We start from the raw sequence: 14,244 nt of genomic DNA on the forward strand, positions 1-14,244 counted from the left end.
GCTTATGCTCCCAGTACTTCTGTTAGTCTCAAAGGTGCCACAGGACCCTCTTTTGCTTTTTACAGATTCAGATTAACACGGCTACCCCTCTGATCTCTGGGTAAGTATGTGTGCATGCAAACTTCCAAATATGCAAACCCTTGCATCCACATTTTAAGCATTATCATTTGCACACACAGGTGATAGAATTGCTACTAATGGATGTCATATTTTGAAAAGTTATCTCAAGAAGTTATCAAAGCCTTTGATTAATCTTAAGACTAACAGTTTATGAAAGGAAATCACTCATGTAGAGGAGATATTTCTGAGTTAATTACTATAAAAATGTGGTAAAATGATTTTATAGACTTGCTTCAGTTGTACTCACCCATCAGGTTGTCTTTCAATACTATAAAGGCAAATAGAACAATCTGCTCTAAACAATATTACTATATCCCGGAAGACACTGAGTAGTAATGTTTCTGCCTGCACTTTGGTGACATGTGCAAATGCATTGTCCAGATTGGATGTTCGCAGGTAGATTCTTAGCTGTAAGGACAATTAATGGTTTAAACAAGAGTTCTCTTGCTGCAAACATCAACGTAACAAATACTTCAACAACAGATTCATTAATGCCTCATGGATTTTTGTGGTATGGCAAAACATTTTAGGAAGCAATTTTAAATTGTATACTAAACTGACTGAGTGCTTAACTGGTAGTGCTACGGTAGTTATATCAACAACAAAACGTAAAAAAAAAATTTAAGAGGATCAATTCTAAAACTGCAGACCTTGAACGAAGGAAAGTTCTTTTACCTTCCTCAAATATTCATCCAAATTCCTATTCACACTGAGCCTCTCCCGCCCCCCAATTGAAGAGTTATACAACATTTTCCCGAAACATGCCTCTATATTTAGTAAGGCTGTCAAGCGATTAAAAAAATTAATTGTGCGATAAATCACACTGTTAAATGATAGAATATCATTTAAATATTTTTGGATGTTTTCTACATTTTCAAAGATATTGATTTCAATTACAACAAATACAAAGTGTGCAATGCTCACTTTACATTTATTTTTTATTACAAATATTTGCACTGTAAAAAAAAGAAATAGTATTTTTCAATTCACCTAGTATAAGTACTGTAGTGCAATCTCTTTATCATGCTAGTTGAACTTACAAATGTAGAATTATGTATAAAAAACTGCATTCAAAAATAAAACATAAAATTTTAGAGTCTGCACATTCACTCAGTCCTACTTCTTGTTCAGCCAATTGCTCAGACTAAGTTTGTTTACATTTGCAGGAGATCATGTTGCCCGCTTCTTGTTTACAATGTCACCTGAAAGTGACAACAGGCAATCGTATGGCACTGTTGTAGCAGGTGTCACAAGATATTTATGTGCCAGATATGCTAAAGATTCACATGTCCCTTCATACTTCAACCACCATTCCAAGGGACATGCGACCATGCTGAAGACAGGTTCTGCTCGATAACAATCTAAAGCAGTGAGGACTGACACAGGTTCATTTTCATTATCTGAGTCAGATGCCACCAGCAGAAAATTTTTCTTTTTTGGTGGTTTGGGTTCTGTAGTTTCCACATCGGAGTGTTGCTCCTTTTAAGACTTCTCAAAGCATGCTCCACACCTCGTTCCTCACAGATTTTGGAAGGCACTTCAGATTCATAAACCTTGGGTCGAGTACTGTAGCTAGCTTTAGACATCTCATACTGGTACCTTATTTGCGTTTTGTCAAATCTGCAATGAAAGTGTTCTTAAAACGAACAGCAGGTGCTGGGTCATCATCCAAGACTGCTATAACATGAAATATACGACAGAATGTGGGTGTAAAAGAGCAGGGGACATCCAATTCTCCCTCAAGGAGTTCAGTCACAAATTTAATGAACGCATTTTTTTTTTAAAAAACGAGTGTCATCAGCATGGAAGCATGTCCTCTGGAATGGTGGCTGAAGTATGGAAGGGGCATACGAATGTTTAGCATATCTGGCATTTAAATATCTCGCAATGCCCGCTACAGAAGTCCCATGCAAATGCCTGTTCTTATTTACATTGCCATCAGAAAGCAAGAAGTGGGCAGCATTATCTCCTTTAAATGTAAACAAAACTTGTTTGTCTTAGCAATTGGCTGAACGAGAAGTAGGACTGAGAGGACTTATAGGCTCTGAAGTTTTACATTGTTTTGTTTATAAGTGCACTTATGTAACAAAAAACTACATCTATAAGTTGCACTTTCAGGACAAAGATTGCATTACAGTATTTATATGAGGTGAATTCAAAAATACTATTTCTTTTATCATTTTTACAGTGCAAATATTTGTAATCAAAAATATATACTTTGATGTCAATTACAACAGAGAATACAATATATATGAAAATGTAGAAAAACATCCAAAATATTTAATAAATTTCAATTGGTATTCTATCGTTTAACAGTGCGATTAAAACTGTGATTAATCACAATTAAATTTTTTAATCGTGATTATTTTTGAGTTAAATCGCATGAGTTAACTGCGATTAATCAACAGCCCTAATATTTAGAACACACAAAAACCCGTCTGTCAGCACTCAAAATTGTGTCACATTTCTAAGGAAGATGAACATAGTCTTATGTTTTCTTAACATGAAAATGGCTTTTAATGTTTTCCACAAAGGATTAGTTAAGAGGTATTGATGCAGGCAGACTCAATATGCTTCAAACATGAAGGGCTGAAGGAAAGAAACCTATATTAGCTGAAATTCCCACAGTTCTACATTTGTTTTTTCCTGTACACAAAATTAATTTTGAGCATGCCTAATATTTAAAAATAAGATAGCAACTGAATAGCTTGTTTGAAGAAACGAATGCCTTACCTCTTCTTGGCGGTCACTTAAATTATAACATGCAAGAACAATGAAATCATTCCACCAGGCTATGCCACCTGTTACAATCATATTTTGCTCCTTAAAATAAAATGAAAGATCAAGCAAGTCAGAACGGTTATAAGCTGCTTACAAATTTCCACAAATCACATAATTTATACATACAAAAATAAATTAATACATAGAGAATTATACACACACTTAAACCATAAGAGCCTCCTATAGACTACATATAAAAAAGAAAATCTCCTGTAGATGACACATAAAAAACAGTATCACTATTAATAGGACAATCTTATTTAGGTATGACACTACTTTTAAAAAAATAAGTCTTCAAGGGTTGTCAGATAGATATGTGATTATCAAGAACTATTCAACAAAGCCAAGTGCTACATATGGTTCATCAGTGAACGCAGTAAATCTACAACTTTTTAAATCATAGTTGCTTTTTCACTATAGGCCAAAATTTTCAATTCTGGGTGCCTAAAGTTAGATTTCATACTTGATTTTCAGAGGTGCTTAGCATCTACAACTCCCATCTCACTTTAGGCATCCAGGTTTAAATTTTTTTGCTATAATTCATATATTTTACTGCCAAGTTTGTTCCAAACTATAATACTTTTCATGTGTTTTATGAAAAGACATGCAAAACCAGTTTCCCTAATCTGTCTTCAAGAAATTCATTTGAAAAAATATGATTTGGTAGAAAACTAAAAATATGTTCAAAATATTGTGATTATAATAAATCTGGTTAAATTGCACACAAGCTTATAAAACTAGTCAGCACTCACCTGGGTAATGTTCCCAAACAACTTCCATTTTTTGGTGAGTAAAGAATAATGTGCAAAACCAAACTTGCCAACAACAGCTACATTCTGCCCCAGCTTGTCAATGGCTGAAAACTGTTCAGACAAAAATTAGGGAGGGGAACATGACTATTGTTCAGAAATCTTTCAAAAATTGCATACTTCTATTCAAGATGATCAATACTTTAGCAATATTAATATAATCAACTTAAAACTTGAAAATTGTCTGAGTACTAATGTTCTCTACAATACTAACAAGAACAATTATAAAAACCTAATGCTTGCATTTTTCCATCAAGCACCAACCTATTTTTAAATAACTCACCCTTATAGGCCAGTTGCTCTCTAGATATGTACTGTGAATCTAAAATATAAAAAAATAATAATATAATACAGATCATTGTTCTCCGAACAAATTGAAAAGATAAAAATTCACACACTTTAAGGGACATACACAGTCAACATTGTTTCTTTTATCTATTTTTAGTTCCATAACATTCTAGTTTGTTCACAGCCACTGGAGTTTTTTCACCACCACAATTCTTCCCTCACTCCACTCTTTCCAATACATTTTAGAATTGTATAAACCCTAGAAAACAATTTTAACAACATATTTTAAGCTTGTTTTCTGATTTTCTTTGCTTTGATTAAAATATGTAAAAATCTACTAATAGTGAGTTACAGGGGTAAAATACTATTTTTTTTTTAGATTTTTTTCCCCTTCAAGCAGTTGATTTTTTCCCATCAATTGAAGAGTTGTCAAGGGAAGATTCCATTCAGTAAAATCATCTGTTTTGCATGGTTTCTTCAGCCATCACCTCCAGGAATCAAATTTTCTTGGATTTGTACTGACATAAAAGAAAAAAAAACACACCTATTCTGACTCAATTAATTTGCCTTTTTTCCACTCCTGAATAGTTTTATTTTGTACAGAATGTATATGCTAAGTTATCTCATAAAATGAACATGGTAAAATTCTATTAGTCTGTATACAAACTGCAGCACAGCAAACTAGTGGCAAGAAGAGTAACTAGAACTATGGCTATAGGGAAGGGAAGGATTTTGTTCTCTAATACAGTTGTCTGAAATATCTGCAGTTTGATTTATGGTTTCAATGATGCCATTTCTTGGTCAGTTACCTAGCTGTCTTAAATTGGCTTCAACTTCTGCCACAGACAAAAATGAGATTCAGTATGGAATATCAATAAGTTTCTTTTTGCTAAAACTCAAATTATTCTACTTGGGAAATAATGAGAAGACTTCCATTCCCATCTGCAATTTATAAGGATATTAATCATAATTTCAGACAAATTTAGGATGGTCACTGTAACCCATCAGGTAAACATTTCACAAGACCCAACTACTGTCTCAACCTAGGTTTGAGGTAAATTATAAATTTCAAGGAACAAGTCTTCCAGAGTTAGATTTTAACTTTTGATTCTTTTGACATGAAAGTCCAAGGGGTTTGGAAAATGGCTGGCATTGAAAGAGAAAAAGGTTGAACTTAGGAAGATACTGAATTGATAACCACCAACGACAGCAAAAGCTAAAAGACTCAATACAAGCAATTTATAAAAGTCTCCAGCTCCTTTCCAGATAGGGAGTTTACTTACTCAGTATTGTTACCTGAATGATCCAAAGTCTTATTAAATTAAGTTTTACTGTCCATAAGAAGATATGGTAGCTCTTTAAATAGAAACCAATCAAAGCTATTTTGCAGGACACAGTACTTCAAGAAAACTTTTACCTTGTAAACTTTCAACTTGAATGACTTTAGGCAAGAGAAAAATGTATTTGCTTTAAGCACCAAATAAGATCATTCAATTCTTGAAAGGATTCAAGGTCTGTATTTTTGTAACAAGTTAAACCATTATGAAGATATTTTTGTCAGTTGGATACATTTCTCTAATATCAAGTATGCTGTCTGGTCTTCCTTACACTCTTACTACTCATTACCAACTGGCAATTATGCCTCAGCAGATAAACTAGGCCAATGGGAGTGAAGACAGCAGTTGTCTGAGTATTCCTCCTATTACCTGTGTGTAAAGGCCTATTAAACAGATCTCAGCCTAGATCGGTGTTTATTCTACAGTTCTTCTCCTGTGTAACATTCCTTTTCATTTCTGAGTGCAGCGAAGAAACAGAAGAAAAGGACCAAATTCCTCTGTGCAAAGTCTACTAGGACAGTCTGACTGGCGCTACTGCTCTTATCATATGAGCAACAACCATCAGCCACCATAATTCAAATGAAACTGCTTCCCTAGATGAGGGAAGCAGATACATTCTAAATTAGAGTCAGATTAGAAACCCACATAAACACTCTCCAGGTCCTGCAGATTATTTGTTTTAAAAGGCATCAGTTTGTAAAATATCATGGGTTAATGACTGTAATTAGCCATAAAAAGCCAAAAAGCCAGGAAAGATGTGAGGGGCGTAGAGGCTTTTTTAATCAGACCTGTGCTCTAATCTGTGGAAAGTACTGCATCAAAAAAACTTTCATAAAGATAGTATACAAAAAAAAAAAGTAAGTGGCACATGAAACAAAACACTAGGGGGCTAATGCTGGTATATGGATCTCTAAGGTTTTGACAGCATCTGGAACCTGGTATAGATGTCGGTGCCTAATGCAGCCTGATAATCATGCTGATGTAGACACTGCACGTACAGTAAGTTAAATCCTGTCAATTTTACTAAAGTGTCATCCTCAGTTTTAGTGAAATCCATAAAGCAGATATGTAAGCAGGAAACTGTGTTTAAAATTATGGATTCAAAATTATCTAAATTGTTCCTCACTGCTGGAATGAGTAAGCCTGATGGGCTTTGGACTTAACACCTTCTGGAAACAGCTTCTTGCAAGCTATGAAACTATAAAGTAGTTTCAACTCCTCATCTAAACGAACAGTCTGCATGTATTGCCAAAACCCTGAAGCTGTCTGCAACAGACTAATCTTTAAATCTGTCTATATGGGCATTAGAAACTTCATATATTCTACAGAGTATTTCGGACCTCCAACATCCCCAATGCTCCTTCAGGGCAGGAGGAAAGAATTTATATGTGGGGAAAAAATAGCTCTCTCATATGAGGTCAGAAAAAGGCATTTTAATCCCTTGATTGGCTAGGATGAGAATCCACAGCTGGAGGAAAAAAGGCCAGCCAGAATTCTTTTGACCCTCGGGGAATAAGCTGTATCGTGGGAGCAAGCAATAGGAAACAGGAGGGCAAGGAGATTTCACACTATATGAAACAAATACAATACTTGCAGAAAGGATAAAAACAAAAACAGACACCACCAGGTTCAGGTGATAGCAAGTAAGTGCAAAAATACTATTTGAGTAACAAATGGAGAATTACCTGTACAACATGCCAATGCCTATGTCCTAATAAAGTGCTTAAACCCTGAGAATCTAAACTGCCCTCCAAAAATGGGCCCCTTTCCCTGATGGGCTTATGATCAGAGTGTGCTGAAGCACTTCTGGGATTCTGGGCCTGTGTTGCATCCCCACAGTTCAAATACAAGCGATCTTCTCCTTGCAGGAGGACCTGCTCCTGGTTACTCTATATTTAAAAAAAAGAAAAGTTACTGCATAGAAAAAGTTAAATAAACACAGAACACTTCATTTCGCAGAGTCCAACTTAAACCAACAGTAAGAAAAATACTATTTAAGGCAGTTCTTCCATCTTTGAAGCAGCAATATACTGTAGAGATAGCAAACAGTGGATGATCATATACAGCAGTATTTTCAAAATATCTCCTGTTTCAAAAGCCGATTTTGCTTAATTAGAAAGACACTTAAGACAAGAGAAATATACACAAACATGACAATTTATTGGAAAACACATCAGGTTTCATTTTATAAAGGAAGAAACATAAAAAAGGTTATCTGAAAACTGGGGATAATCTCTAAAATAGTAAGATCCATCTATGAACACGTACCATGCAAGTGTTAGCAGTGAGTGCACTCTTGATGAACTGAAATTGCAGAATACCAAGTTGATGAGCTTCGTTCTTGGTATCTATATCACACCCTGCATTCAGAGAACAATTCCCATCGATCACCCATAGGTGATAGCCTTCTGAACCCCAGCTCTGAACACATGCAAAACAAAAAATAAATAAATATCACTTAATTGATTTAGACTGTCAGAAAAACAAAACATACAGGAACTCCTTTATACAGGCCGCCCAAGGTCTTGGGCCAGCCATAAGACTGGCAGGGAACTCCCATAGCTTGCAGTTTTCAAGTAGGCAGCTCCAGCAGATATAGCATAGCTACTCCTGGCAGGGAAGACATTTTAGTGCCCAGTTTAAATTCTTCTCTATGCAAAAGCTAGAGAATATAGAATTTGGAAAAATTAAAAAAAAAGATTAAAGCACCCATAAATTATAACTTTAAGAGGAAGTATGTAGGTGAATGATCTGTTAAACATATCCCTGTGATCTATGAATATATAGTTTATATTAAGTAATTTTATTTTGTATACAGTATCAGTTGTAACAGATCAAGTCTTTCAAAAGCACTAAAAGCATTTCTAGAAAGGTAAAGTTTAAAAAATGGTACTGCAAGAGGCAACTGAAAAGCAGACAGCATAGGAACATACCATGACTCGAAGTCAATAACTGGACAGTCACCACCAGCATTTGATTTTGGGTGTTGTTTTTTTTTGTTAAAAGTAAACCTTCATATAGATCCATCTATCGATCGATCTTTATGATAAAAAATATAATGTAGACAGTGATTAATGTTTGCAGAGCAATCTTTCTTTATTGTCTCTAGGCTCTTGTGTTTAATTTCTCAACCTCAATGCTGCATTAATGCTAGTTATTTGCATTTAAAATACATGCAGACGTCAAATGTTCTGCAGGAGACAGTAGAAAAGCTATACAGAAGACTGGACATTTTCATTGCCCAAGTTAATTAGTAAACATGTGCCTGGACAGAAGGCACATTGCACCAATCAACCAATGGAAGATCTCCCATTATTTGCAGTAACAAAGGAACAGTTGGTTGGCAGTGCTAAGAGCTGCTGTGGTTTCACTGCAGAGATAGTGCATGAAAAAACCTGCTGGACCCAGTGGCTTTAACACTAAGCAATTGGGGTTTTCTGCCAGGTGTCATGCTAGGAAGCACAAACCCAAGACTGGAAATCTGTTACAGGTAGATACTTTTGGAGAAACATGTTTATCTTCACTTTAACTACTCTCAAACTCTGAAATGCTTTTTTGAAAAATAGGCACCTTACCGACAACGGTACCAATATTAAAATTAACAAAGTATCTCTTGCATAAGCATCTGTCTCCCACTTAGCTTAACCGTTAGTCTGCAAAAATCTGTTTTAGCACCGTAATGCCCCATTGCTCTGAATGGCATTTTAGGCACCAGTTATGTTAGATCCTTTTGAAGCAACGCATTTCCAAGATTTATCATTATGAATTCTAAAATATATATTTGATATGATCGATGTAAGGGGATTATCACCTTCATTGGCAGGGGATGGACTCAGATGTATAGATCTTTTCCATGTCTAAGTTCTATATTCCTATTTCATAAATATGAATAGTAATCTGTAGTTAGAACGTCAAAGGACAAGTATATATGTAACATTTGCTAAATAGAAAACAAATTATTAAAGAAGTCCACATGTTAAAGGCTTCATACCCAAAAAACCCTGTTTAGCCTGCTGGTTTAAATCCCTAATAAAACACCGTAAAACTAACAGTAAAATCCTGCCCCTTCCGAGTCAATGACAACTCCCACTGACTTCAGGATTTCATCCTAGACTTTCAGAAAACCCAGCTAGTATGCCATCTCCTCCTAACAATATATAGACATTTATACCATTGTGATGTCTGCACATATCCCATGACCAACTCAGTTGCAGGGATGGCATTTTTATACATTTTCAATGGGTGATTTTCATAATTATGGTGCTGGGCTCCTCTCTAGGACTCCCATTTTATAGATGGGAATGAGGTAGAGAGAGGCTAAGTGACTTGCCCAAGATCCCACATAGCAGAGCAGGGAAGTGAACCTGGGTCTCCCATGTCCCAGGCCTGTGCCTCAGCAACAAGTCATCCTCCTCCCCAACCATTTTGTGGTACATATTCCAAAGCTACATACAAAATGGAATATGAATTTTGATGGTGTTAAGACTTTAAACATAACAATACCTCAGTTAAACTGTACAAGATGTTCCACAGTTAGTGGAGAGGAGCCTTGCTATTTCATCAGCTCTTTTCTTTTTACCAAAGTTTGACTCAGACTGGCAGAATTTCAGACCAATTCACAATACAGATACATCAAGAATTATTTTAATTGCTCTATACTTTTAATTTCTGTTTGTGTTAAAACAAAAAGTCACCAAACAGTTTTATAAAGAGCTTTAAGGGAAAAAATAAAGTTATGGCCATGAAGTTTTCAGTCTCAAGGTATTCTGAGGTAGAGAGGTTTATTTATTGTTTCAAGTTGCATGAAATAAAAAGTTAAGCCACAGAGCTCATCTAGTTATCTTACTCATCCTTAATTAAGAGTAAAACCAAAATAAAGCCTTCCTCTTATGGTTAAGTATGCATATCAAAACACGCCCAGTAATTAGTTTAAGACAAACTTAACAGTTGTGTGTGTTTTTGTTGTTTTTGTTTTTAAAAACAAAACAAAACAGTATAGCTACTTGTTACATTTATTGAAAAAACAGTTTGGGATACCTGCATTTTTTTTTCTAATAAAAAGTATATAAATGAGAATCAACTAGACTTCTTAGTGTGTTGCTATTTACAATTGTACTTACCATAGAGTTGATTTTTAGAGGGTCTTTTTTGGTACCATCAGACCGATAACTAAAATAGAACACAATAAGTTTGACTTGAAACTAAACTGATTTCACAGAAAAAAAAAAAATCTTGCTATGTCAGCATTGTCTTAGTATTTATATTTTTACTCAAGGCTCAAGCCATACGGTCTATTTGATTCATGCTACTGCTTACATGCAAAGCCACTGCCACTTGTTTGTAGTGCAAGAGCTCTCCAAGTTCGTGCTTTTGGTTACAGTGGATGCTGTTAAAATGTAGCATGCCATTTACAGAAAGTAAAGGGGATTTTAATATTTTCCTTATAGTTTTTTCTTTAGGGTGATGAGCTTTGCTGGCCACACAGACTACCTCAAAAAGGCAGTACTGTTATTTTCAAACCTTCCTCCTTGCTTAAATTGAGTCAGTGTTTTTTGGCCTCTAGGGAAGCACAAAATAGCTCAAGAAAATAATCTAAAGCTACTAATCGATCATTTAAAGAATTGTCCAGTGATTGAGAAGTCAAATACGAAAGAATGCAGAGATTCTTTTTCAAGGTACATAATTCTTGTAACTAGCTGATATATTTACTCACGCAAAATCTCCTCCCAAAGTACAGATAAGCTGGGCACCAAAAACGCTCCATAAGGACAAGCCTCCACATTCCCACGTAACCATAACAACACAGTTATCAGGAGACCACCTCATCAGTTTTACAGGTCCTGTTTTGTTCCAAATATCTGTTAGACAGGAAAACATACATGAAAAGCTTCAAAATAATGATTTAGCTGCTTTTACCATGTTGTGCATACAGCTTTGTATTAAGTACAAGAATGCTTTGTTATTTTTCTGATTTGCTGAGTTAGAATCCTTTTCGGCTTCACAAATCTCAGCATGTCAAAAAGGAATGAAAAAGATTATATGAACACCACAATATGAATTCTTCCCCAAGATTTGATCGAAATCATGGGAATTCTCTATTGAAGTACATGAGGGGTGGGAATACACCTACTCAAAGGGAATATATTTATAATTCCCTACTTTCTGAAAAGAATATCTTGGAAAGCTAAGAGTTTACAGCTGCCCTAAGGCATCTTTAGCTTATACAATCAGCACTTAACTCATTAGATCATCCTTGGTCCCCACTGACCTTGGCAGCATTACAAGGTTCGTATCTTCACATGGATGACATGTTCTTGAAACATTTGTACTAGGACCAGTACAAATCATAAGGCATACATATTTACCTCTTCATCTCTCTCCCCCCACAGGGCCAGCTCCAGCATTTCTGCTGCCCCAAGCAAAAAAAAAAAAAAAAAGCCGCGATCGGCAGGTCCTTTGCTCCTAGAGGGAGTGAGGGACCTGCCACCCCCAAATTGCCGCAGGTGCCACCCCTCTCCCTTGGCCGCCCCAAGCACCTGCTTGTTAAGCTGGTGCCTGGAGCCGGCCCTGCCTCCCCACAAGGTCTGTTCATATTTTTTATGCCTTCTGTGAGGAAAATTACAGTGTCTAATGTTCAAGTAACATATCGCAGAGCAGTCAACTCAAGTGCACTGGACTCCTGGAGCATTTTTTTGCTAGAATTTGGGAGATCCTGCAAGGTTTTCTATAGAACTACATAGAAATGTTGTGAATTGTCTTAAGTCCACTATGCAAATTCTTACCACTTGATTTACTCACTACACATTTTGACAAAGAATACTTCATGTCCCTCTTACAATATATCAGAGTAGCACTGGAAAAGAGGATTTTGTTCTGCATTTATATCAAAGGAGAAAGAGGAAAGGGAAGTCTGAATCCTGTATTCAAAGTCAACATCCAAATACACCGGTCAAGCAAGACTAGAGTTTGGTATTGTTCAGGTTGTGTATTATCTAGCCAGAGCACCTTGTGCTGTTGTACAGACGATTCATAGAGAGGAATTAAGGAAGACCTAAAAACAGAACACAACTTTTCTACTACAATGAGTCCAATGTTATTTCTCACTTGGCCAGCAGAGGGACTTAAAACCTAATAAAAAAGTAACATGTAAAATACCAAGATTTACATCTTTTAAAGGAAAACACTAAAGCATTCCTATCTAAATCTTACTAAAGTAAGCTATTAAATAAGAGATCCACACCTCATTTGCAAACTTTTGACTTATTTCACAAGACTACTATATCCAAATCAGTCAATTAAAAGCACCCAGGAGACCAACATAAGCACACACAAGTAAAAGCATACTAATAAAACAAACTTGTTACCATAAATAAACATGTTTACTAGTATTGGATAGTATATGCAATATTCTTTAATTCCTGAAAAATGCAATAATGTGTAGACTCAAAACATGAAAGAACAAAATGAGGGTTTTTTTCAAATCACTGTGACAAAAAATCAATGTTCTATTTTAAATTGTGTATATTGTGTGGAAATCATAGCATAAAGATAGTTAAAATTATTAACGAGCATTACGTTGTGTTTTCAGAATATTTACAAGAAACATCACGACACTCACACAATTTTACATGTTCCATAAAATCAGCATGATCTTCATAAAACACAACTGCAAACTCTAGTAAGAAAGTTAGCATATGAGAACTCACCAGGATACTGTTTTGGTGTCAGCTCCAACTTATGAGACAACTGCATGGCTCCTGTGGAGTTATCTATTGTATAAACTTGCACAGAGCCACTGGAAGAGATGACACACATTTTATGCTCAAACACTTTTAAAAACCTAAGTAACTCTTACAACATGTAAAAACTGATATTTAGATTGTATAAAAGGGGCCCTCAGTTCACAAAAGTGCCTGACTCATAATTCATAAACACCAATGTATTTAAAAGCAGATTAAAAAAAAGGCAGTTTCAAGTTTACACCATATTTAACAGGTTAAATTCTTATCACAAAGCAAAAATAATTATACAATTAAACATGAGAGATTTTAAATTGCTATTAAACCAGTAAAATATTCATGTTTGTTAATACTAAAAGTTCTTGATATTTAGGATTAAATTTTTTCTTGCAGACTGGAGACTGATACACTTTGTCAGTTAACATTTAAAACATGAAATGTAGGACTCATTTATGAAACTACCACTGCACTGAATACTATTTGGATCAATGAAAACACTCTATACATTGTAAATGTTTACATGGATTCCAAGTTCATAATAATCCCCATGGAAGACCTTTTCATTTGATGCACTATTTATTGTGATGTCAGAAGTCTGTTTCGTACTACCCCATGGCATATAAAGGGTGCTTTATTATTCAAAAATAAAATAAAATAAAATTAGAACAAATCCATAAAAGGAGAACTAAAAGAATACAACAGTATTTAATTAAATATATGCCCAAAAGAAGACAGATAATTGGAAGACTAAACCACAAATGGCCCAAATTCTTATAATTTGCTCTGAAAATAGCTACCCCAGGGTGAGACAAATTTATACCCAACAAGGAGAACTGAAATGGAGAGGAGGAGGAGGGGCGAGACAGTAGTTTAGCATATCAGAGTTTCTATATTTTCAACTTTTCAATGTAAGAAGGTGCCCAGCCACCTAGCAAATTTGCTAAGTATCTCTTCTCAGCTCACATTCTATACTATAGAACTGAGTATTCTGTCAATAGTGGCTATAATGTGTGTTCTCTAGTCACGTGTTAGACCTATTGATTTTAAAAACGCACATCTTATTCCAAACCAATCCTGCTAGTTTGAGAAGCCTGCTCCTGAAGCCTATTTAAAAAGTTTTTAAATTGGAAATGAAGTGTGAGTAAAGTGACAGTTTCAAACATCAGAGTA

General features: G+C 35.3%; 1 protein-coding gene across 3 annotated transcripts in view; it reads right to left on the reverse strand.

The window, feature by feature from the left end:
- The window catches only part of RIC1 (RIC1 homolog, RAB6A GEF complex partner 1), an 86,548-nt gene that overhangs the window by 20,544 nt on the left and 51,760 nt on the right, over window positions 1-14,244 (reverse strand). For 2 of the 3 annotated variants that reach the window (XM_034774326.1, XM_034774325.1), the window contains exons 8-16: window positions 13,042-13,130; window positions 11,049-11,193; window positions 10,456-10,504; window positions 7,604-7,756; window positions 7,021-7,224; window positions 3,994-4,032; window positions 3,654-3,764; window positions 2,854-2,943; window positions 368-528 (exon numbers count right to left, since the gene is read on the reverse strand). In XM_034774326.1, the coding sequence (XP_034630217.1) occupies window positions 368-528; window positions 2,854-2,943; window positions 3,654-3,764; window positions 3,994-4,032; window positions 7,021-7,224; window positions 7,604-7,756; window positions 10,456-10,504; window positions 11,049-11,193; window positions 13,042-13,130 (1,041 nt within the window). The remainder of the gene's footprint in view (window positions 1-367; window positions 529-2,853; window positions 2,944-3,653; window positions 3,765-3,993; window positions 4,033-7,020; window positions 7,225-7,603; window positions 7,757-10,455; window positions 10,505-11,048; window positions 11,194-13,041; window positions 13,131-14,244) is intronic. The other variant, XM_034774328.1, reaches the window with a different exon arrangement.

This window comes from Trachemys scripta, chromosome 6, assembly GCF_013100865.1.
Source record: "Trachemys scripta elegans isolate TJP31775 chromosome 6, CAS_Tse_1.0, whole genome shotgun sequence".
NCBI classification, from domain to species: domain Eukaryota; kingdom Metazoa; phylum Chordata; order Testudines; family Emydidae; genus Trachemys; species Trachemys scripta.